General features: G+C 39.5%; 1 protein-coding gene and 1 long non-coding RNA gene across 9 annotated transcripts; one reads left to right on the top strand and one right to left on the bottom strand.

The window, feature by feature from the left end:
* Positions 1 to 205: 205 nt before the first annotated feature.
* DTD2 (D-aminoacyl-tRNA deacylase 2) lies at positions 206 to 11,263 on the bottom strand. 3 transcript variants are annotated; one of them, XM_038544434.1, is made up of 4 exons: positions 11,044 to 11,182; positions 8,885 to 8,940; positions 6,579 to 6,648; positions 206 to 1,928 (listed from the first exon to the last, which is right to left on the bottom strand). In XM_038544434.1, the coding sequence occupies exons 2-4, from the start codon at positions 8,927 to 8,929 to the stop codon at positions 1,603 to 1,605; spliced, it is 441 nt and encodes a 146-aa protein (XP_038400362.1). In that variant the 5' UTR covers positions 8,930 to 8,940; positions 11,044 to 11,182; the 3' UTR covers positions 206 to 1,602. The 3 variants fall into 3 exon arrangements, with proteins under 3 accessions (XP_038400362.1, XP_038400360.1, XP_038400361.1); XM_038544432.1 differs by lacking the exon at positions 8,885 to 8,940 and having other exon boundaries at positions 11,044 to 11,260; XM_038544433.1 differs by lacking the exons at positions 6,579 to 6,648; positions 8,885 to 8,940 and having other exon boundaries at positions 206 to 1,953; positions 11,044 to 11,263.
* Positions 11,264 to 11,349: 86 nt separating this feature from the next.
* Positions 11,350 to 17,022, top strand: LOC102156213. 6 transcript variants are annotated; one of them, XR_005363107.1, is made up of 4 exons: positions 11,350 to 11,539; positions 11,626 to 11,700; positions 16,317 to 16,542; positions 16,673 to 17,022. It is a non-coding gene; the product is annotated as an uncharacterized LOC102156213 (long non-coding RNA). The 6 variants fall into 6 exon arrangements; XR_005363104.1 differs by lacking the exon at positions 11,626 to 11,700; XR_005363106.1 differs by lacking the exon at positions 11,350 to 11,539 and having other exon boundaries at positions 11,546 to 11,700.
* The last annotated feature ends 5,740 nt before the right edge of the window (positions 17,023 to 22,762 follow it).

The following is a 22,762-nucleotide window of genomic DNA, read 5'->3' on the forward strand; positions in this document are numbered from 1 at the left end:
CAGGAAGGATATGGAGTAATAGGATTTTTGTGATAACAAAAATTTAAGTATCTTAGGAAGACAGACCTAAAGAAATTATGACACAAAGGAATTTTCAGCAGTTACTTAAGATGTTTATTCAAATTAATTTCTTCATCTTTTGGTAATTAGACATCTTATTTGGTGTTTACTCTTTAAAATATCTTTTCAAATAAAGTCAGAGGAGTTTGCAAAAAGTGAGTATTATTTTATTGATTCACATATTCTTTCAATTTCTTATATATCTTCCTCTCTTGACTGTAAAAAAAATCTACCTTATTAGCTATCTATCATGTATCACCATTTTCATCAGCTCATGCTGTTCTAACAAAATACCATAGACTGAGTGGTTTGAACAACAGAAATTTATTTTCCCACAGTTCTGGAGGCTACAAGTTCAAGATCAAGGTGTCAACATGGTCAATTTTTGATAAGGGTTCTCTTGCTAGTATGCAGGTAGCGCCCTTCTCACTGCATCCTCATGTGGTGGAGTGGAGAGAGCAAACAAGCTCTTTGGTGACTCTTCTTTTGAAGACTCTAATCTCATCATGAGGGACCCACACTTATGATCTCATTAACTCTAATTACCTCCCAAAACCCCATCTCCAAATACCATCAAGTTGGGGGACTTCAACATATGAACAGGGGCAGGGCACAAACATTAACTCACAAAAAAAAACACTAGCTTGCAATCAGCAGGGAAATAACATAGAAAAGAACAAGTCAGCTTGTTTCCAAGTAATTCCTGTAGAAAGCTCCCCCTTTTCTTTTTTATAGTAATCTCATTAAGTAAGAAAGGACTTTCTAAAAAGCTTATGAACATTAATTTCACAAAGCAGTAACTTTTAAAAACCAAAGACAGAAAATGAGACATACATCATTTGGGAAAAAACTGAGAAACAGAGTATTAATTAACCAATTGGCATATTAAAGGAAAACAATTTTTAATTCTCATACCTTGTTCTTGTATCAACTAAAGATTCTTAAAATGATTTAAAGCACTTGGATGTCCTTGGAAAGTAAATATAATGCACAATAACATTTCTACATTACATTTTCACAGATACTATTAAAAGGAATAGTAAATCGCATTTTTTTAAATCACATTGTTTTCATTCAAAATATGGAAAACTGAAATAGTAAAACAAAACTGACAAAACTATAATCAGTTTGTGTGGGATTTTACCTAATTTTAATACAAATAGTTATTTTTATTACATGCTTCATACGTTTGAGGGTCTAAGAATTATTTTCCTTGATTGCACAAAACTGTTCATGCAAAATACTTAAAATACAGCTCTCTTAGAACATTTCCACAATGACTATCAAGTGAATAGAAAGTATTTTTCAAGTTTTCAAGTGGAAGTGTAGGGGAGAGCAGAATGAAAGGTGACGGAGACCCAGAGTTTGGTGATTTGGCAAGGCAAGGTCATCCAATTAGCAGGTTGCAGAGGGATGGATGGGATCCAGGATTTTCTTGTCTAAAAATGCCGCAGATTAGTGTATTCAAGAAGAGGAAGAACATCTAATTTTGTTGAGATCATTTTATACCAGAAAACAACTGAGAAACTAACTTTTAATTTTTCAAAACTCAATTAGGTGTGTGTATGGTCCATTGGTGTCCAGCTTTAACACTTGCCTGTTCCCATAAGTACCATGTTCCACTACAACCCCGGCTTCAGCACACTTGCTATTGGCAGCTAATTCTTTTTCACATAGAGTCACAAATTGGGAATAAAGTTCTAAGCCTTCTTCTTTTCCAGAGTTAGAGTGATACTGCATATTTCTTCCTTTTACTCTCCCCCCAAGGGTGGCTTGAGGGATGATAAGAACATTGCCAGGTAGATCCAATATAGACACGTGCTTGCCATTTTCTGCTTCACTTAACTTCACGTTTAATAGTGTATTAACTGGGTGGGGAAGAAAGGGAAACACCTTGAAGTGAGAAACAAACATGAAGAAAACCAATAATCAGTCAGCAAATCTCCTGTTTAAAATCATTTGCTGAAAAAAAAAAAATAAAATAAAATCATTTGCTGGCTCATGCTTTTTACCTCAAATCTCTACTCAGATTTAAAGAACTGCTCCATTAAGCTAAATGATCTAAGCATGAATAAGGCAAATTTCATGCAAAAAATGGTATGATATTTTAAATCCAAATGGGCAGTCAAGATTTCCTAACAATAAATTCATGCAGAAAGGACTAAAAATTTATACTGAAACCTCAAAATATTGTTGCCCCCAGGGGGATACACAAAAAGATTTTGCCTGTTTCTTTTTACATTCCATAAGAAAATCTCATTGGAAAAAGGCTATGATGAATCCTATTCACACCAAATTCTACTTTACAACAAAGAATATTAAGTAGAAATCTTGTAGTAACTTAACTGCCTAGAATTATAAGCTGAGACAAAGGTTCTAGGTTTATTCTGATTACAACCAGATAGTTTTGTAGTTTCATAACCTCAAAGGCACTATTTAACACAGTCCAATCATTTGACAAATTGTAACCCATGGGAGAAAGGTAATCATCAGAAATTCACTGTTATAACCAAAAATGTAAATCAAAAGGTATATTGGCATTATGTTCATATACACACAAGAAAACATGGTGTTATTTTATGGCATTTATGAAATTATACTCATAGCTAATGAGAACTGTCAAAAGCCATAAATATTGGGGTGCCCGGGTGGCTCAGTTGGTTAAATGTCTGCCTTTGGCTCAGGTCACGATCCCAGGGGTCCTGGGGTTGAGCTCTGTGTCAGGCTCCCTGCTCAGCAGTTTCTCCTTCTCCCTCTGCCCCCTCCCAGCTCGTGCTTGCTCTCTCTCTCAAATGAATAAATAAAATTATTAAAAAAAGCTATAAATATCTATGTGTAGCTAAAAAAAATCTCAATTTAGAAAAACTTTACATTTTCAAAACAATAAACAAAAGAAATATAAATATATTTAATAATATAAATATAATATAAATAGCCTTAAGGTCTTCTTGACTCCATAAAGGGTATAAATAGCTTTTGCTTATAAAGAATATTCCTTAGGGGCCTCAGGGTGGCTCAGTCGGTTAAGCATCCCAACACCTGATTTTGGCTCAGGTCATGATCTCAAGGATGGTTGAGACTGAGTCCCTTGTCAGACTATATGCTCAGTGTGAAATAGGCTTGAGAGTCTCTCTTTCCATGCTTGCAGACACATTCTCTCTCTCAAATAAATAAATAAATCTAAAAAAAAAAAAAAAAGAATATTCCTTAGAAGACAAATGGTAAAAGAAACTATATAAATCTCACACTCTTCCCCAGTAATCAGGCTTGAAAAGGTATACTTTCTAGTAGGGTGGTCAAAAGTTTCAAGTATCGGAGGACCTGTAGTAAATACCAGTAAGGATTCAGTATGGTTGTCCCACTCTACAAATCAGGGAATTAATCTGGTAGAAATCTGCCACGATGAATATCCAAATGAATTCCTAAGCTGTGCATTAAGCACTATCAATTTTCAACTAATATCTATTTTAAAATACCTCTAAATTTTTTCTATTATGAATAGGGCTTTGCTATATAGCTAGCAGTTGTTATTGATCGCTTCTAAGGAAACTGTAACTCTCCACAGCACTTCGTTTCTAGGGAAATCTCAATCCAGCTATCCAGGCCTCAGGCTAGTAACAGACTAAGTAGACAGTTTTGGAATAACAGGTGAGAAAGGTAAGTACAATTTATTATACTTCCACACACCTCCCTCTACTGGCTATAACTGAGAATTCAATTAATGTTATTAGTTTATATATATCACTATGTAGAAGTATATAAAATACAAATGTCAGTAAGTAGAGTTAAAACGACACAATGGATTAATGGCATGTTGGAAACTCAAAGATCTTAAGACAGGTTATCAATCAAGTATCTCTAATGATATTTATGGGAAGTTAAGCTTTGACAGGTCCCTGGATCTCAGTTCAATTATATTGAAGATGAATTGTGAGAGATTCTGCACATCTCTATGTTAGCCACGTTACCCCAGACTCTATGGATGTAACTGGTTATGTTCCCAAGGGGTACCTGATTTGATTAGAAAGATCTGAATCCATGTAGGAAGTATGAAATGGAGTTTAATATTATCCCATCACACTGGCTTACTTTGCCTCCTGGAAAAAGGGAAGTACAAGCTAACACTATCAATAACAGTGGGACTTTTTTGCTTATAACTCACACCAGCAGAATGAGTTAGAGTCACAAGACTGAGAATCATACCAAAGTTTGGTTTTAGACTGTTCACTAAAAGTTATGGTAGACCTCCTAATTCATCAGTCTTACTGCATGTTTTCAAAGTGAATTTAGACAAATAAATCCTGGAAGCACACAGGATTTATTTACTATAACACAAAATGTAGCTTGGATTTGATTGGTTCATTTCATTTTATTATGATTCAGAGTCACTTAAAGTATGAAACAACTTTAGGAGTCAATCTTAAATCACAATGACAAAAATTCTCTTCCTGTTTTTGCATATTTCTAGTATACTTTTTATGGTCAATAAAGATTTAATTCAAGGCAAAATATTAACTTAGGAAAATGGACAGAATGTCCAATAACCAAGCAGTAGATCCTGGCAAATCATCCTCTGTAACAGGAGCCCTCATTTCATTTTCTCTCTTTTTTTAATGTCTATATCCTGCATGGGGCTTGAACTCACGATCTTGAGATCAAGAGCTGCATGCTCCATTGACTGAGCCAACCAGGGGCCCCTCATCTTCTCTTTAACCCTGTAAAGTTCCCCATTATCTTCCAGATTCAAGTTTCAAACCATCAGTTATTGTTTTCCCATTCTCTCCTATTGTAGTCCTTTAGTCTAGTTTTCATCCTCCGACAAAGATGTCAAACATGTTTGATGTCTTGGTATAAAATTTCGTCTAGGAGCTTTTAGCCTTTTGTCCCAGCTGTGTCTCATTGGGCTATTTACCCTTGAGTTCCATTACCTAAAGCCCTTTTAGGTTAACTTCTGCATGTTGCAACTACCTATTTGTAAAATTAGTATTTCTTATTAACCCAACTAATGGGTATTGTCCTCTACAAATAAAGAGAATATAGCCTCTCCCCAACCTTAGGGATAGTGTCACGAACTCAGGTTGTTTGGTTTTTTGTTTTTCCTTTTTGTATGAAATTATTTTATCTTAAAATAGTATTTTTTTTAAATAGTATTTTTTAAAGATTATTTATTTATTTATTCTTGAGACACAGAGAGGCAGAGACCTAGGCAGAGGGAAAAGCAAGCTCCCCATGGGAGCCCGATGTGGGACTTGATCCCAAGATCCTGGGATCGCAACCTGAGCCAAAGGCAGATGCTCAAGCACTGAGTCACCCAGGTGTCCCTATCTTAAGACAGTATTTGATGTGGTGCATCTGAATCTATGTAATTATCACAAAGAATGTGCAGTGCTATGGACTATCCAGGAATTTGGAAAACTGCAGGCAGGTAAATTATAGTTCAGAGATAACTGAACATTCCTTGCTTTTCTGTCCACGGAGGAGGTGTGCTTCTGATAACAATGAGCTTTCTTCAAGATGAGAACCTTATGTTTATATACATTTATTTTAAAAAGTGGATAAATAGTTAATTAAAAATTTTCCATAACAATGGTGAAAGACTTAGCTGTCCAGATTGTGGGACCCACATCTTCTACATTTAGTGTCACCTACATGCCCCTGTCAGGAACTGTGGGAGATAAGGAAACTATATTATGAAGCATCTGCCTCTTCCTATGTGGCCACTCTGCTTCTAACAAGTTTCTGTATCCTTCGCTGAATCTCAAGTGTGTTTTTTCTATGTGTGTATGTGTGTGTGTACACTCTTCTAAAGCAATCTATAAGCCATTTGAAATGGTGCAGATGTTTTGAAAGAATTCCACCATACCTGCTTACTTTAAACTTTGGAAAAGGCAAAAATAGTCAAAGCCAGCAACTGTAGAGTTCACTCATTTTAAAACTTACCAGTACAACTTAAGATTGTGCTTTTTACTCCTTCTGGTTCTTTCTTTCTTTCTTTCTTTCTTTCTTTCTTTCTTTCTTTCTTTCTTTCTTTCTTTCTTTCCATTTATTTTTATTTATTCATGAGACACAGATATATATATATATATATATATATATAGAGAGAGAGAGAGAGAGAGAGAGAGAGAGAGAGAGAGAGAGAGGCAGAGACACAGGCAGAGGGAGAAGCAGGCTCCATGTAGGGAGCCCAATGTGGGACTTGATCCTGGGTCTCCAGGATCATACCCTGGGCCGAAGGCCGCACTAAACCGCTGAACCACCAGGCTGCACTCTTTTATTTATTTTTTAAAAAAATATTTTTAAATTTATTTGACAGAGATAATGAGCAAGAGAGCACAAGCACGGGAAGCAGCAGAGGGAGAGAGAAAAGCAGGTTCCTCACTGAGCAGGGGACCCAATGTGGGGCTTGATCTCAGTACCCTGGGATCGATCATGACCTGAGCAGAAGGCAGAGGCTTAACCGACTGAGCCACCCAGGTGCCCTCACTTCTACTTTTAACAAACAAACATCAAATACATACCCATTTTGGGAAGAAGTTCTTTATTAGCTCCCTTGAAAAAACACACATAGATTACTAATCCTCTCTGAACCTATGAGAAATCACCAGAGAAAACTCAGATTAGAAAAAAAATTCTACAAAAAGAAAAAAAAGAAAAAAACTTCTACATAGAGATATAGAGGTAAATGAATAAAATTTCAAAACTGTTATATAGAGATTAAATCCAAAGAAACACATTTTTATGACAGATTTTTAAAATATGTGAGAAAACAAAATCTTTTCCAACATATGGTCACCTTAATTATCATTTCTTGCAAAAATTAAGTTCAAGATATAACCAAGAGGGGTGAAAACCACAAGTTGTACCCTCAAACATTTACTTCTAATCAATTTACAATCTAACCACTTCCAGTCATTATGACTATGAACTGGCCTCCTCTCCCTTAAGTAAGGCCGACACTTAGAAATGTTTAGTTTTCAGAGCCCCATTTATTCAACACCAAATGGATTCACATTATATTAGATATGGCCAATGTATAAGCAATTGCATGACTGATGTCTTTTGACATCATTACTCTTTATTCCTCCTAATCCATTTATTTGCAGCTAATAAAACTAAGGGTCTGACTCTACTTCTATAAATTCCAAGAAACCGTGCAATTATTTTCATTATTGTCAGTGCTTTATATTTTTATTTTTTAAAGATTTTATTTATTTATTCATGAGAGACACAGAGAGAGGCAAAGACATAGGCAGAGAGAGGAGGAGGCTCCTTGCAGGGAGCCCAATGTGGGACTCGATCCCAGGACTCCAGGATCATGCCCTGGGCTGAAGGCAGGTGCTCAATCGCTGAGCCACCCAGGCGTCCCTGTCAGTGCTTTAAATCAACATAGTGATTTAGCCTTGGAAACTGAATTTATGACACTAAGTTCTACATCATGAGGTTGTCTGTTATTAGAAGTGTTTTTTTTTTTTTAGAGAGTGGGGGAGGGGCAGAGAAAGAGAGAGAAACCCAACCAGTCTCCACCCCCATTGCACAGACTGCCTAAGAGGGGCTCTGATCTCACAACTCTGAGGCTATAACCTGAGCTGAAATCAAGAGCTGGATGCCCAACTGGCTGAGCTACCCACGTGCCTCAGGAATGTAAGCTTTTAAATATAATGATGTGGGTATTTATTAGTTCTTGTAGAATATATAAGGAAAAACAGAAATGATAAATGACTCTGATTTTGCTGGTAAGTGAATCATTAAATTTTTTTATTTTGTAGATTAACCTTCTTGAGTCCAAGAGCTATTATAAAGATTAAACGAAATAATATTTGTAAAGTGATTAAAACAGTGCTTACTTCATAGTAAGAGCTATGTTAAGTGTTTTTTTTTTTTTTTTTTTTTGCTATGTGTTTAAGTGAGTATGTAAAAATAAATTTAAGGGCTGAAGCCCATTTTACAGTTTAATTTCCAAAGCACTTTACAGACATAAGGACTCTATCTGTTGTTTGCATTTAAGTTCAACTGTATCTTACAGGCTCTATGTGTTAGCTAACAGTCTTCTATATAGACATAAATGCAGTTTTGCACTCACACTCGATTTACCAGAAAACAAGTAATTTTTAAGAAGTGCAAATGTGCTTCTGGAATAAGCAAAGGTCTCCCAAGCACACCCAGAGTAAGGAGCTAATAGGATGAATGTTACAGGTATCTGCACCACTGTCACAGGCCATGCCACTGGGATTTAGTACCAGCCAAAATCTCAAGCATATTCAGGGAAAATATCAGGCATATTCATATTTGGACACAATGTCAGAATTCAGCATCAAGTCATATGCAGAAAAAGACACCTGTTCTTTCCACCCATCATATTACTTCCTCAGTAAGGTCTTTTAGTTTATTCCAAAAATAGATCTTAAGTTGTGACTTACAAATTTCCCTCTTCAAGTCAGAACCACTTTCCTTGTAGCTTCTTTTGGTAGAAAACATTTTAAATATATAGGAAATTACATATAATCCTCACCACAGGTTTTTTAATTTTTTTTTTTTTAAAGATTTTATTTATTTATTCATGATAGTCACAGAGAGCGAGAGAGAGGCAGAGACACAGGCAGAGGGAGAAGCAGGTTCCATGCAGGGAGCCCGACGTGGGACTCGATCCCGAGTCTCCAGGATCGCGCCCTGGGCCAAAGGCAGGCGCCAAACCGCTGCGCCACCCAGGGATCCCTGGTTTTTTAATTTTTAAGATTTATTTATTTATTTTAGAGAGTAGAGACAGCGAGAAAGCATAGGCATGAGAAGGGGGAGGGGCATAGGGAGAGACTCTTTAGCAGATTACCGGTGGGGCACAGAGCCTGATGCAGGGCTGGATCCCACCACTCATCAGATCATGACCTGAGCGGAGACCAAGAGTAAGTTATTAACCAATTGAGCCACCCAGGTGCTCCTCTCACTATAATTTAAGAAAGTTCACTTCTTGAGAAGAAAAACATTAGCCTTTGACAGCAAAGGTCTAAATGAATAAAACTGAGAACACAAAGTAATCTTCAAATCTTTTGACAATTAAAACTATATATATATGTATATATATATATATTTAAATTATAACTTCTAATAGCATAGGAAAGAGGATGCTTGAGAAAGAGGAAAAAATTTACTTTGTCACTACCTAATTACCTGTCAGCTCTTTATACTAATTTAGTTATGTGTGGGAGTGGAAGGGAAAGCTTTAGAATAGCGTTTAAAGTTTATCGACACAAACTTATAGTTTGGAAAACTGCATAAAATATCTGATTTTGCATAAGGAGATGCGGCATGAAGAACATAAAAAGATAAAAACGATGGAAGAAATCTAAATGATTAAGTCTGGAATTTATAGTCTCATGAGTTAACTATAAAAATAGACAATTCTTTGGATAGGATGACAAACATGAACAAAATTCCACAATATGGAAGAGAAATCAAGAGCTCAAAAGCGGGGGCTGGGGGGGTGCATAACAAAAACAAGAAACATGAATTTTTGAGAAGAAATGGGTAGAGGGAAATACAAGAATATTTCCACTTAATATATTAAGTGGAAAAACTCATTGGCTCTCTTCCCCGCACACCATTTAGATAAGAAAAATATTTCAGCTCAGCAATGTTTATAAATACTTCTAAATTAGCAGAGGGTAACAGATTCTGATTTAAGAATAACCACCCACATATCATAGTTTATAGGTAACATTTATTTAAACGATTTTATTTATTCATGAGGAGGGGGCGCAGAGACATAGGCAGAGGGAGAAGCAGGCTCCCCGCAGTCCCCCTCTGATGCGGGATTCGATCCCGGATCCTAAGATCACGACCTGAGCCGAAGACAGACGCCGAACCGCTGAGCCACCCAGGCGTCCCTATAGGTAATAATTAACATAATGACTATGATTGTGTTGAAGAAAGCTAGATCTTGGACCGAATACAGCTGACGAGTGAAAAAGATGCTCCTAAATTTTCGAGTACCTCCAAAAGCCTTAACTATCAACTAATCTTTTTCTTCCTCTTAACTTACTCCAAAAATAGGTCAGGGGCGATGAAGAACATTACTTGGTTTTGCATAAACGTGGGGCAGGCTGTATGTATGTATGTATGTATTTATTTATTTATTGTCAGAGAGAGAGAGAGAGAGAGAGAGAGAGAGAGGGGCAGAGAGAGAAGCAGGCTCCATGCACCGGGAGCCCGAAGTGGGATTCGATCCCGGGTCTCCAGGATCGCGCCCTGGGCCAAAGGCAGGCGCCAAACCGCTGCGCCACCCAGGGGTCCCGCAGGCTGTTCTTTAAAAGGCAAATATTAAAGTAGAAGGAAATCCTATTAGTGTCAATGTTTCAAATTCTCTGGAGGAAACGCTGTTCAACACCACATTATACTAATAGTAGTAGTCTTTGTTTCTAGCAAGAAATATAATTTTTAAGTTTCTTGAAAAAAAAAAAGAAAGCTAAAAATTCCATGGGAAATCTCATTTTCTGTGGGCAACATAAGAGGGAATCCGGTGGGTCCTGGAGCACAAGTCAAAACAGGTCTTGAACATCTGCCAACGACTCTAACCTACAAGCTCAAACCAGACCAGCACTAACCAGCAGCAGCCCCAGCAGAGCGGAGGGCGTGGCAGGGCCCTCCCTCTGCTGAAGCGAAAGAGCGGAGACAGGCCTCAAGTCCACGGAGCTCCGGGGGGCAGAAGGTGAGGGAAAGTTCCAATTCCCGCGGTCCTAACCAGAGGACACGCTCCTCCGCTGGCCCAACGGAGGGAGGTAAGAGGGAGAAGGTGCCAGAGAAGGCAACGCCGTAGCGGGGCCGGCCAAGCCCGGGAGGCCACCGCGGGAGAAGGCGGGCCGGCCGAGCGCAAGGCCGCACCCCGGCAGCACGTGCCACGGGGAGACGCGAGCGGCGGGAGGCCGATCACCAAGACAACGCGGGAAGGGCCGCCCCTTCGCGCGGTACCGGGAGTGGCGGGGCCGACGTTACCTCCACCCACTGGCTCTCGGCGTCGCCCTCGGCTGGGCGTACTTGCAGCCTGGCGTGCAGGCACTGCTGCAGAAGCGCCCGCGCCTGAGGCATCCGGCAGCTGTCAGCCATGGCTCGAACCCGCGTGGCAACCCGACGCGTTCAAGGATCGCGCTGCGCAGGCTCCGCCTCCAGCGCGCAGGGAGGACGTGACGGGTCGTGGCGGCGGGACGTTCGTAAGGGCCCGTGGCGGCACCCGTAGAGGGGCGGGGCCTCTGCCTGGTTCCAGGGTGACCCGGATGTATGGTCTTCAGAGACAAGGTACTAGTTCCTAGGCCGAAGCTGGCCAACCTCGTAGAAAGCGCTCGGTGTGTCCTTTAAACGAGCGGAAAAACTCATTGGCTCTCTTCCCTGCGCACCGTTTAGAGAAGAAAACTATTTCAGCTCAGAAAGCCTAAGTTTCCAGACGTTAAGAAATTTTAAATCTGCTTGGGTCCTTATTATGCCCATTTTGAAGGTCGGTAAATAGAATCAATTGAATCGCAAAACAAGCAGGAAGTGCGATTAAAAGCTATAAATCTTTCAAAATTTTGCTTACTCCAGTCTATAAAACAACGATGCCTCCTCTATCAGGAATGCTGTAAATCACTCTGATGCTGTAGTTCCGGAAAGATGTTGGTATGCTGTGTGAACACACATTTGGAATTCAGTCTTTAGAAAATATCCTCACTAAAAGGATCCGCACTTAGCCAGGAAAGTGTGTCATTGTTAAAAAAAAAAATTTAACCTGCTGCTAATACAAAAAACAAACAAACAAACAAAAAGAAACGACATATTCTGATGCACGTAATGATCTAAATTTTGTGGAGTAAGTACATATTCTTCTTTCCCACACAACCTGTTTCTTGAGCATGCATCAGATTAGCATTATTTTTCTATGGGCGTGGAGGGTTTAGATGAGGAATAATGGTGTTACCATGATTGCATTACTCAGGTCATTGATTGGGGCTCAGTTGGCACAATATGCCTATACATTCAGGTCTGTTGTTTTGAAAGATGACATCATTGACAGTGTTGCTATCCATATAAAGTAGTGTGACTGAAGAAAATAATCCATGCATAATCAATGGTCCTTTCTACACAACATTGAAGCTGCCTGTTTGCTGGTTATCTGGCAGGCTGCCTTATTTTATTTTTTTTGTAAAAACCAAAAGCAAAATCTCATGTTATCTCTGATGGCTGCAGAGCACAGACAAGTTGTACTGTTCATGCCTTTATGTCATTAATAACTGTTGAATCTGTTTTCACCCCAAGACTCAAGCTTTACAGGGCTGTAAGGAACTTTGACATAAAGGCCTTTAGCCTTGACCCAGGGTAAGAGAGGACTATGATGTCCATTTGTATATGAGTACAGGAGACAGCAAGTTCTCTTGAAAATGGGATATATATAGTTCTCAGAGATCTTTCCACAGTGAAGGGAGTTTAGCAAATTGGGAAATAATTCTTGTGAATAGGTGGAGTCTGGTTGGTAATGGTTAATCTCTCAAAAATCACCAGTTGCTTTAAACTCTTCTGTTAGGTGAAAATGTTTTGGACACTACTGCAGGTGGTAGTATGTTGTGATTCACTTGTTCTTTCCTTCCACCTGTAGAGGGCAGTAGAGAGTAGGCACTAAAGTAGTCCTTTCTGTTTGTTTGTTTGTTTTTTTTTTGTTTTTTTTTTTGACCGTCTATTCTGCTTCCACAAAGAATTTAGGAAGGCAAGACATACATGCAATAAAATGGTAAAATGTGAATAAACATAAAGCACTAGAAGTAAAGAAAATAGAATTTTATCAGTAAGCCCCAGTGGGGGAAATTGGAAACAAACCACAGTTCTTGCCTTGAGTACTATTTAATCTTACAGAGGCTGGAAGAAATCTAGCCCCCCCCCCCCCACTTGAAAGCTCAGAGATTTATATTTTTCAGTGGTTAGTGAGGGGATCAGGTTCTGAGAAATTCGTTCACACTAACTAAAATGGACACGAGGGATCCCTGGGTGGCGCAGCGGTTTAGCGCCTGCCTTTGGCCCAGGGCGCGATCCTGGAGACTCGGGATCAAGTCCCACATCGGGCTCCCTACATGGAGCCTGCTTCTCCCTCTGCCTGTGTCTCTGCCTCTTTCTCTCTCTCTGTGTGTGACTATCATAAAAAAAAAAAAAAATGGACACGAATTGGGGTAGAACCAGAATACTAATTTATTCATTTGTAATTAAAAATACTGCTGTGACATAGAGTGGAAATTCTCACATAGTGCATGATTGACACCTTTTCCCTTGCTTTCAAGCATGTATACTGGGTCATGTTCAAGTCTCTTTACTAATTTACTATGAGAGAGAATCACTCTTCGCACAGGAAACTGAGGTTGGAAAGACCCATGTGGTTTCTGGCTTTAAGACACTTGCCACATGCATTAAGTCAGTGAGGAAAGAGGAAACAAACATATTTAAATGAGAACCTGAAACAAAAACTCCAATGGCAAATGCTCCAAACTGCAACAATATATTTTGTCATAGCCTCTTCTTACACATGTAGAAACGGAGGCCAGGAATGTTGATCCAGCCCAAACTCTTCTATATGGAAATATAAGGCCTGGGAAAACGACAGTTCCCCACCTAAGAGCTGAGTCTGTCTTTAACATGAATAGTTTGTATAACCAGGTAGGGGATGGCATTTGGAACTTGATTATTCTTTTTTTCAGTTTGCTTTTTTAAATTCTTATTTTCTTACTGCACCGTTTATTGGTATGTTGCCTAGGTAACTTGATATTGCAAGTGCTTTTTTTTTTTTTATAAACATGGCCTTTTTTTTTTAATTTTTATTTATTTATGATAGTCACAGAGAGAGAGAGAGAGAGGGGCAGAGACACAGGCAGAGGGAGAAGCAGGCTCCATGCACCGGGAGCCCAACGTGGGATTCGATCCCGAGTCTCCAGGATCGCGCCCTGGGCCAAAGGCAGGCGCTAAACCGCTGCGCCACCCAGGGATCCCCTGCAAGTGCTTTTAACCTGAAGGCAGTGATGTACATCTGGCGGTCTGTAGTGTTTCCCCCCGGTAGGCGGATAAATTATCTTCATCTTTGGGTTATTTTTGAGTTCTTAGTGTTGTGGTAACTTAGCAAAGCATTGCACAGCCTTTTGAATATTTGTATACTTGTGTTACCCATTTTGTCAAGTCAGGCCAAGCTGCTGTTGTAAGGGATTTTTTTTTTTTTTAAGATTTATTCATTTATTTTAGAGAGGAGGGAGGTGGAGAAGGAGAGGCAGAGAGAAACTCAAGCAAACTCCAGATTGAGCAGGGAGCCCAATGCAGGACTCAGTCTCAGGAGCCTGAGATCATGACCTGAGCCAAAACCAAGAGTTGGATGGTTCACTAACTGACTGTGTGACCCAGGTACCCCTGTAAGGGCTTTTTATAATTTAGACACCTGTATCCTTTGTAGGAAAAAAATTGTGAAACATTTTGAATGGACAGAAGAGATTTCTAGATAACCTTTTAAGGGAATGCTGGAGCCTCTGGGGATTCCTTTGGTCCTATAGGGCTATATAGGATTTGTATATGACTAGGCTGTCTTACAACTCTTTAGAGATAGAAGTTAACTTGTTGAACACAAATAGTAAGCAAATCAGTCTTATCCATAAAAATGTAAAATTTGATTATTACTCTGTAGATGCTGACTGATTTTGCCCATTTTGCATCCCTTTATAAATACATTTCAATATTCCCTTCCTGACTACATATGTATAGCACCTTAAGTTTTCTCTCTTTTGAAAATAAAGTTTAATTTTATAGTAGATTTAGATTTGTAACAAAGATGCAAAAATAGTACAGAGTTATATATACCTCACCCAATTCCGTCTTTTATTCACATCTCAAATTACTATGTTTGTCACAACTAAGGAACCAGCACTGGTACATTAATTAAACTCCATCCTTTATTAACATTTTGTTTATTTTCCACTAAATCCTTCTTCTGGATTCTATCCAGAATATCACATTGCATTTAGTAATCTTGTTTCTTCAGGCTGTGGCTGTTTCTCAGATTCTTCTTGTTTTTGATGACGTTGGCAGTTTTAGGGAATACTGGTCAGCTATGTTGTAAGATGTCCTTCTATTGGAATTTGATATTTTTCTCATGATTAGACCAGATTATAGGCTTTTGAAGGAGGATCACAGAGTGAAGTGCTGTTCTTATTACATCATATCAAAGGTACATGGTGACATGTCTTTTTTTTTTTTTTTTTAAGATTTTATTTATTTATTCACGAGAGACAGAGAGAGAGAGGCAGAAACATAGGCAGAGAGAGAAGCAGGCTCTATGCAGGAAGCCTGATGTGGGACTCAATCCTGGCACTCCAGGATCACTCCTTGAGCCAAAGGCAGATGCTCAACTGCTAAGCCACCCAGGCATCCCGACAACATGTCTTTTTTACTGATGATAATCACTTTGATCACCTGGCTAAGGTGGTGTTTGCTAGGTTTCTCCAGAATAGTTATACCTTCCTCCTCTTTCCACAAAATCCTCTTTGGAAGTACATCCTTTAACACAGCCTATACTCAAGGGGTGTTACTATCCACCTTTCTGAGTGAGGAATATCAATATAAATTATTTGGAATTCTTCATACAGGAGGTTTGAGCTCTCTTTTGAACTGGTTGTAATATATGACTGACTTCTTCCTTACTGAGTTAAATATTAATGAAATAAAAATCTTTGACACATGTTGATTTTATATTTGTATGAGATTTACAACTCTATTCTTTTAAAACTTATCCTTTTGTATTCCCCTACCAAGATATGTTGTGGGAATTATCTTTTATATAGTTCTTTGACATCTGTGAGCCAATGCCTTACACCAATATATTATTTTAAAAAGAAGATACTGAATATTATGTATCATCAAAGAATATAAATTATTTTATCACACTAACTGTATCAGTCAGGGTCCCATCAGGAATCAAATATGTTCTAAATAGGATAACCTGGGAAAGTGTTATTTACAAAGGGACTGTTTACAAAGGTGTAGGTATAGGGGATCTATAGGGGTAGTATAGTAACCCAGGGCATAGTAGCAGCTGATATGTTTGTTGCTTGCCCCTTGGCCTGAAGGGAGAAGGGAAAGGAGTCTGGAATTGAGAGGTAGAAACTTAAGAGGAGTTCTGCTAAGAAGCTCAGCCAACTCCAGAAGACCCTTTTGGGAGGGAGTTAGGGGAATAAATACCGGACCCTGTTATCCATCTCTCTTGCATTTCCGCCCAGAACTCCCCACTGGAAAAACCCTACCAGAAATAGGGAAGCAGAGGACCTGTTGCTGACCCAGGCTCCAGGGCAGAAGGCAGGGTGGAGAATACTTGAATGTGGATCTGGAAGGCAAGCAAAAGACACTAAGCAAACTGACTGAAGAGGTTTTTAAAAGCTACAATGGGGACTCTTTGGTCATCTTCTTGTTGGAAGAGGACAGCTGGGGAGACAGAGATAGCTACAGGTAACGTTTCTGATGAAACTCCTTAATTTCTCTATGAGTTTAGAGAGGTGAAGTTAGACTTTGTGAGTTATCAGTGTAAGATGAGCCAAGGTCCTTGCATACCTTCCTCTTCCCTTTTTTTTTTTTCTAGTTATTGGAACTATGACTAAGACATCAGAGAAGAAAGGTTGCTGGGATCCTTGCCTTTGTGAAAATGCGCTCTACACAGCCCAACTTGCTGCCTGGAGGAGATGGAGCTGCTGCTTCCAAGGAGTCTTGCAGAATTGGATAAGAGGCATATTACAGGGGGCCATTAAAGACTGAAATCCTGAAGAGCTCTCATGGAATCCTTTGTACCATAAGGGAAGAGACTCAGATCAGATTTGATTTGATATAGAAAAAATAATGAACCGTTTTTACTGTTTCTGAGTGTTGTAACTAAATAAAGTTCATATGGACTCCAGCAGGAAGTGAATAAATAATAGAGATTTCAATAATGAATTGTTCATATACACCTAAATCTTCTATTGCACTTGCTTGAGATGGAGAAGAGAAAAGGCATTTCCCTTTTCCCTGGTTGTCTGTTCCTTTTGACAAGGGAAGTGAAAGAAATACTATAGATTCTTGGTTTGCTTAAGGAAGAACATTCTAAACCTCACAAATGGTATTAAAGTGCATGCTTGTATTTATCCAATTGTTTATTATAAATGTTTAGGGCAGCCCCAGTGGCGCAGCGGTTTGGCGCCACCTGCAGCCTGGGGTGTGATCCTGGGGACCCGGGATCGAGTCCCACATCGGGCTCCCTGCATGGAGGCTGCTTCTCCCTCTGTCTGTGTCTCTGCCCCTCTCTCTCTGTGTCTATGAATAAATAAATAAAATATTTAAAAAAATAAATGTTTATCTATTGTGTTAGATACCAAATTAAGTGCTAGAAATACATGAGAAATAAGATGCAGGTTTTACTCTCAGGGGTCTCAGGTTTTAGTGAAGAGACAAGGAAAACAATGGGGGAGCATTAGAAAAACTGTTTCTCTTTCCACCAGTGTATTCTTTCCCTCCTCATAGGGGAAGGACAGGACTTGGAAAGGAAATCACCTCCTGGAAGCCCTGAGTTCAACTAAACTGAGATGGCTGGCCTTAACTGGAGGGAAGATAAGGTCTTCAACTGAAACAATCTGACATAAACTAGATTTTCTGGGTCTATCACAACTAGTCAACTTTCTCTTCTCCTTTTATAGCACTTCCCTATATAGGAATCAAGCAACGTGCAGGGTTCCAAAGTACACTCCAGGCTTGACCTCCAACTCAAAAGGTTTTCCTTCCTTTAGGCCACAATCCAAAGTCTAATATTTTAAGTTACTGTGTTTGGGTGCACTTTGCTGGGCATGAAGCTGATTAAAGTAACTCCCATTAACTTGTGAATGAAACGTAACATTCTTAAAAGGTATATTTGCATTTTAATGAAAGTCCCTTAAGGCAAATTAATCTAATTCATGGAATGTGTGAGAGTTACTTTTTGTGGGAAGAAGGAAGTGGAATTACTCCTTAATTCTCCAGGTATGAAAGAGTTGCCACTCTCAGAGCCTCTGGATTCTCACCTCCCAGACACTACTCAGCACGATTCAATTTTGTTTCTCTTCCTGAGAAGCTAACCATTTTGAAAAGCTTTTTAGGTTAAGTACGATGGACATCATCATCTTTTTTTTTTTTTTTTTTATGATAGTCACACACACACACACACACACAGAGAGGCAGAGACATAGGCAGAGGGAGAAGCAGGCTCCATGCAGCGGGAGCCCGATGTGGGACTCGATCCCGGGTCTCCAGGATCACGCCCTGGGCCAAAGGCAGGCGCTAAACCGCTGCGCCACCCAGGGATCCCCATCATCATCTTTTGAATAGCTTTTATCTTTGGGGAAATTCCCATATTATGAGCATCTTTTTCCCTCTCAGGTGGAAATCAGAACTCAGCTCCCCAGTCTGCTTTGGGGCTAGGATGCAGGCATGCCAATCAGATACCTTCATGCAAGATTAAATTTGGAGGTGAACAATGTGAATAAATGGCTCTGCATGGGGCTTCTGTGTTCATCATGGCGGTGTTGGCAGAGCTCTCAGGCACAGGACAGTTCAAGACTTGATGCAGTAATGGCATTGGTGTCAGCAGCAGTAAAACCAAGTTGCTGGTATTTGAGGTTCAGTAGAAGCAGTAGCAGAAGCTGGCGCTATTAACTGAAATAGAGAACACCAATGACAAGGTTCCTGATCTGGGTGGTTCTGTGGCAAAGTTTTGGGTACTGTTACTCGAAACTCAGTCTTGAATATTTCTCCAGCCACCCCGATAATTCTGTGAGCTACTTAATATCATTTAATAAATTGGCTTTTGGTCAAACCAGCAGAATGAAATCTACTGCTTGCAAATAATTGACAGAGGACTCATCTTCAACTTTCCCCTCTGTTTTGACATCTCAGCAGAATATACAGGAGAAGACTTTCCATCCCCACTCCTACTGTTTTAGTTCAGGCCACATCATCTGTTACCTGGATTACTCCAATACTGTCCAGTTTGACCACTCACCTCCAGTTTTGATCTCTTCATCAGAGCAGCCAGAGTGATGTTCTTAAAATGAAAATTGAATTCTATCACTCTTTGGCTGTAGATCTTGTAGTGACTCCCTAATGCCCTCAGAATAAAGTCTAGGATGGAGTCCCAACTCCTTGGCAGGGGCTTTCAAGATGGAGGTCTAGTTGACTTTTCCTGCTCATCTTGGTCATGCCTGCTTCTCACATTTATACTCCAGTCATACTTTTTTCTTGCTCTGAACCAGCAATAATGGATCCCCTGGGATCTAATTAGAAATGCAGAATCTTGGGGCACCTAGGTGGCTCAGTTGGTTAAGTGTCTGACTCAATTTCAGCTGGGGTCATGATCTCAGGGTTGTGAGATTGAGGCCTGAGTCTGGCTCCTCCCCTCAGATCAGAGTCTGCTTGTCTCCCTTTCCCTCTGCCCCTCCCCCACATGTGTGTGCTTGCTCTCTTTCAAGTAAATAAATACTTTTTAAATTTGTAAAATATTTTATTTACTTATTTGAGAGAGGAAAGTGCACAAGCAGGGAGAGGGTCAGCAGAAGAGGAAGAAGCAAACACCCTGCTGAGCAAACCCCTGATGTGGGGCTGGATCCGAGGACCTGAGATCCACGACCCCAGCCAAAGGCAGACGCTTAACCGACTGAGCCACCCAGATGCCCCCAAAATAATTTTTTTTTAAAGATTTTTATTTATTTATTCATGATAGACATAGAGAGAAAGAGAGGGGGTCAGAGACACAGGCAGAGGGAGAAGCAGGCAGAGGGAGAAGCAGGCTCCATGCAGGGAGCCGGACGCGGGACTTGATCCTCGGTCCCCAGGACCACGTCCGGGGCCAAAGGCAGGCACCAAACCACTGAGCCACCCAGGGATCTCCTAAATCTTAAAAAACAAAACAAAACATAAGCTTAGCCTTACTCCATTTTGGATGAAATACTATCAGCGTTTTAATAAGATCGGTAGGTGATTTGTATGCATATTTACATTTGGAAGGTGCTGCTTTATGGCATCATGCTTTCTTTCCTTCTGGGGCTTTTACACATTCTGCTTCCTTCTTTGTATTACCCTTACCCTTCTTTATATATTTAACCGTTCTCCAAGATTCATCTGGGAAAACTCTGACTAGTGAAAACTGGTTGGGATCCCTGGGTGGCGCAGCGGTTTAGCGCCTGCCTTTGGCCCAGGGCGCGATCCCGGAGTCACGGAATCGAGTCCCACGTCGGGCTCCCGGCGTGGAGCCTGCTTCTCCCTCAGCCTGTGTCTCTGCCTCTCTCTCCTCTCTCTGTGACTATCATGAATAAATAAATAAGTCTTAAAAAAAGAAGTTATTAAAAAAAAAAAAGAAAGAAAGAAAACTGGTTGATTTCCTCAAACATGGCACTTAATCCTTTGTACCATAATGACCTTTTAACTTCTTTTTCTTTCCTCCTAAACAGAGGTTTCTGTTCTGGTTGTCCTTAGAGTCAGCCTAAGAACTTAAAACAAACAAACAAACAAACAAACAAACAAACAAAAACCCAGATACCTGGATCCTATCGCTAGAGATTTTGGTTTTAATTGATTTGAGTAAGGCCTCAATACTGGTATTTTAAAAATTGTTCCAGATAATGATAACATGGAGCCAAATTCAGCACCAGCACACAAGACTTTAAGCTCCTTGAAGATAGGGATTGTGTCTTTCCGCTGCTGTAGTCTCAGAGCTCAGATTCTCATATTGCAGGTACATAAACTATACTAGTATGTTTCACAGGGCTATGGATTTGGTATCTGTTGTGCACACCATGCTACCTTACACTCCAGACCCCCCATATGTTAGCAGCTGGGCATTCATCTCATTAAAACAAAGAGCCATTTCTTGAGGAAAGAAGTTGAGCTGGCATTTGAAACATGTCTCTAGTCATCTCTGAATTCTTTTCTTGAGTCAGTTTGATCCTGATATAATGAAGCAGGTTTACATAATTGGATGCTAATAGGCACATTGTTCTGAAGGACTATCTCCAAATACTGGTTCCAAAAACAAAGCCACTAAGTCTTTGTTTATAAACCTCTTAGGTCCTCAGAATTCAAAATGGGAGATTGGTGAGATCAATACAACTATAATAGATTTTCTCAAAGTTAACCATAGTTTTATGAGAAGTTAAAAAATATATTCTGGGAGAATTTTCTTAAGTTTACATCCCCATTTTCTTAAAATTTAAAGTGACAAGTTAAAAAAATACCTCTTAATAATATATTTATCTAGTGTTTTGTATTTTAGAAGCAACTTCATATCCACTTCTCATTTAAGAGCTGTCCCCATATTATAGATGAGGAAGCTAAGGCTCAGAAAATTTGGATAACCTGCCTCATATAAAACACTAAGCTAGAGGCAAAGCCAGACCACCACTCAGATCTCCTGATGATAAGCTCAATGCTACTTTTTAACTTTTACTTTGTGTGTGGATCCTGACATTTTCTAGGCATTTGTTTGATTTTTGCAGCCAAAAAGGTGACTTCTGTTGAAATAAATGTATTAGGTAGATCTGGGCCCAGCCTCACTGCCTCCTAGCAGTGACCTCAGGCAGTGAGTATAATAGTTAAGAGCATGGGTTCTAGTACCAGGCTGCCAAGGCTTATAATACTGGTTCTTCCAATTTCTTATTCTATGGCCTTGCAAAAGTACATCACTTTCATAACCTGTAAAATAGGGATAATAATGTGACCTAATTCATAGAATTGCTATAGGATTAAGTGAGTTATTTTTGGTAAAGCACACAGAATCATGCCTACACACAAGGTAAGTGTTATGTAAATCTTTGTTAAATAAAAATCTGGTTCAATCTTATTATTTTATACTTGGGGTCACTTTTCAAATCACATATTGTGATAACCCATTATTCAGTTTTCATTAAGTATCTTTTATTGGATACCAGTTGTATATACTATTATAGAAATAGTATGACTGATAGGCTGCTTCTGTCCTTGAGTTTACAATCTACCGAGAAATGGAACCAAATATTAAAAAAAAAAAAGAGCACTTCCTTGTTTTTTATCGTAGCAAGTTTGAGGAGGAAGATAAAAGGCTGTCTCCGTAGCTTCTAGGTTTCCAATGCTATTCTTGATTTCAAAGAGTCATATGTTTCATCCAATAACTTCCTTAAGTCCTACATCATAAATTTCAGTGGCCTTGTCAGGACATACAAGTGTGCAGAGGGAAGAAGCACTGGCCCTTGCTTACTGCAGGGATACTTGGAGCCACAGCCTGCTCATCAATCCTACTCCTCCTGTTCTAGGAAAAACGGTTCCAGCTCCAAAAGCATGAAATAGGGGCCAGCAATGAAAATTGTCAAATACGCAAAGGTTTTTGTCCCTATTATTCAGAGAGAGAGAGAGAGAGAGACCAAGTCCCCAGATTCCAGAGAGGTAGTGATGCCAAGTCAATTAGCAGGGTTTCTAGGACATCAAACTACTATTACTTTTCTTTAAAAAAAAGTTAATAATGAAGGTTAATCTTCCTTCCTTTCTGTAACCCCTTGTAATTAATATTGTCCATTCTGGGGATTTCTGATTTCTGATTAGTTAATGAAGGTTAATTTTCCTTCCTTTCTGTAACCCCTTGTAATTAATATTGTCCATTCTGGGGATTTCTGATTGTCCATTCTGGGGATTTCTGTGGCTT

This window comes from Canis lupus, chromosome 8 (assembly GCF_011100685.1).
Source record: "Canis lupus familiaris isolate Mischka breed German Shepherd chromosome 8, alternate assembly UU_Cfam_GSD_1.0, whole genome shotgun sequence".
In the NCBI taxonomy this organism is placed as follows: domain Eukaryota; kingdom Metazoa; phylum Chordata; class Mammalia; order Carnivora; family Canidae; genus Canis; species Canis lupus.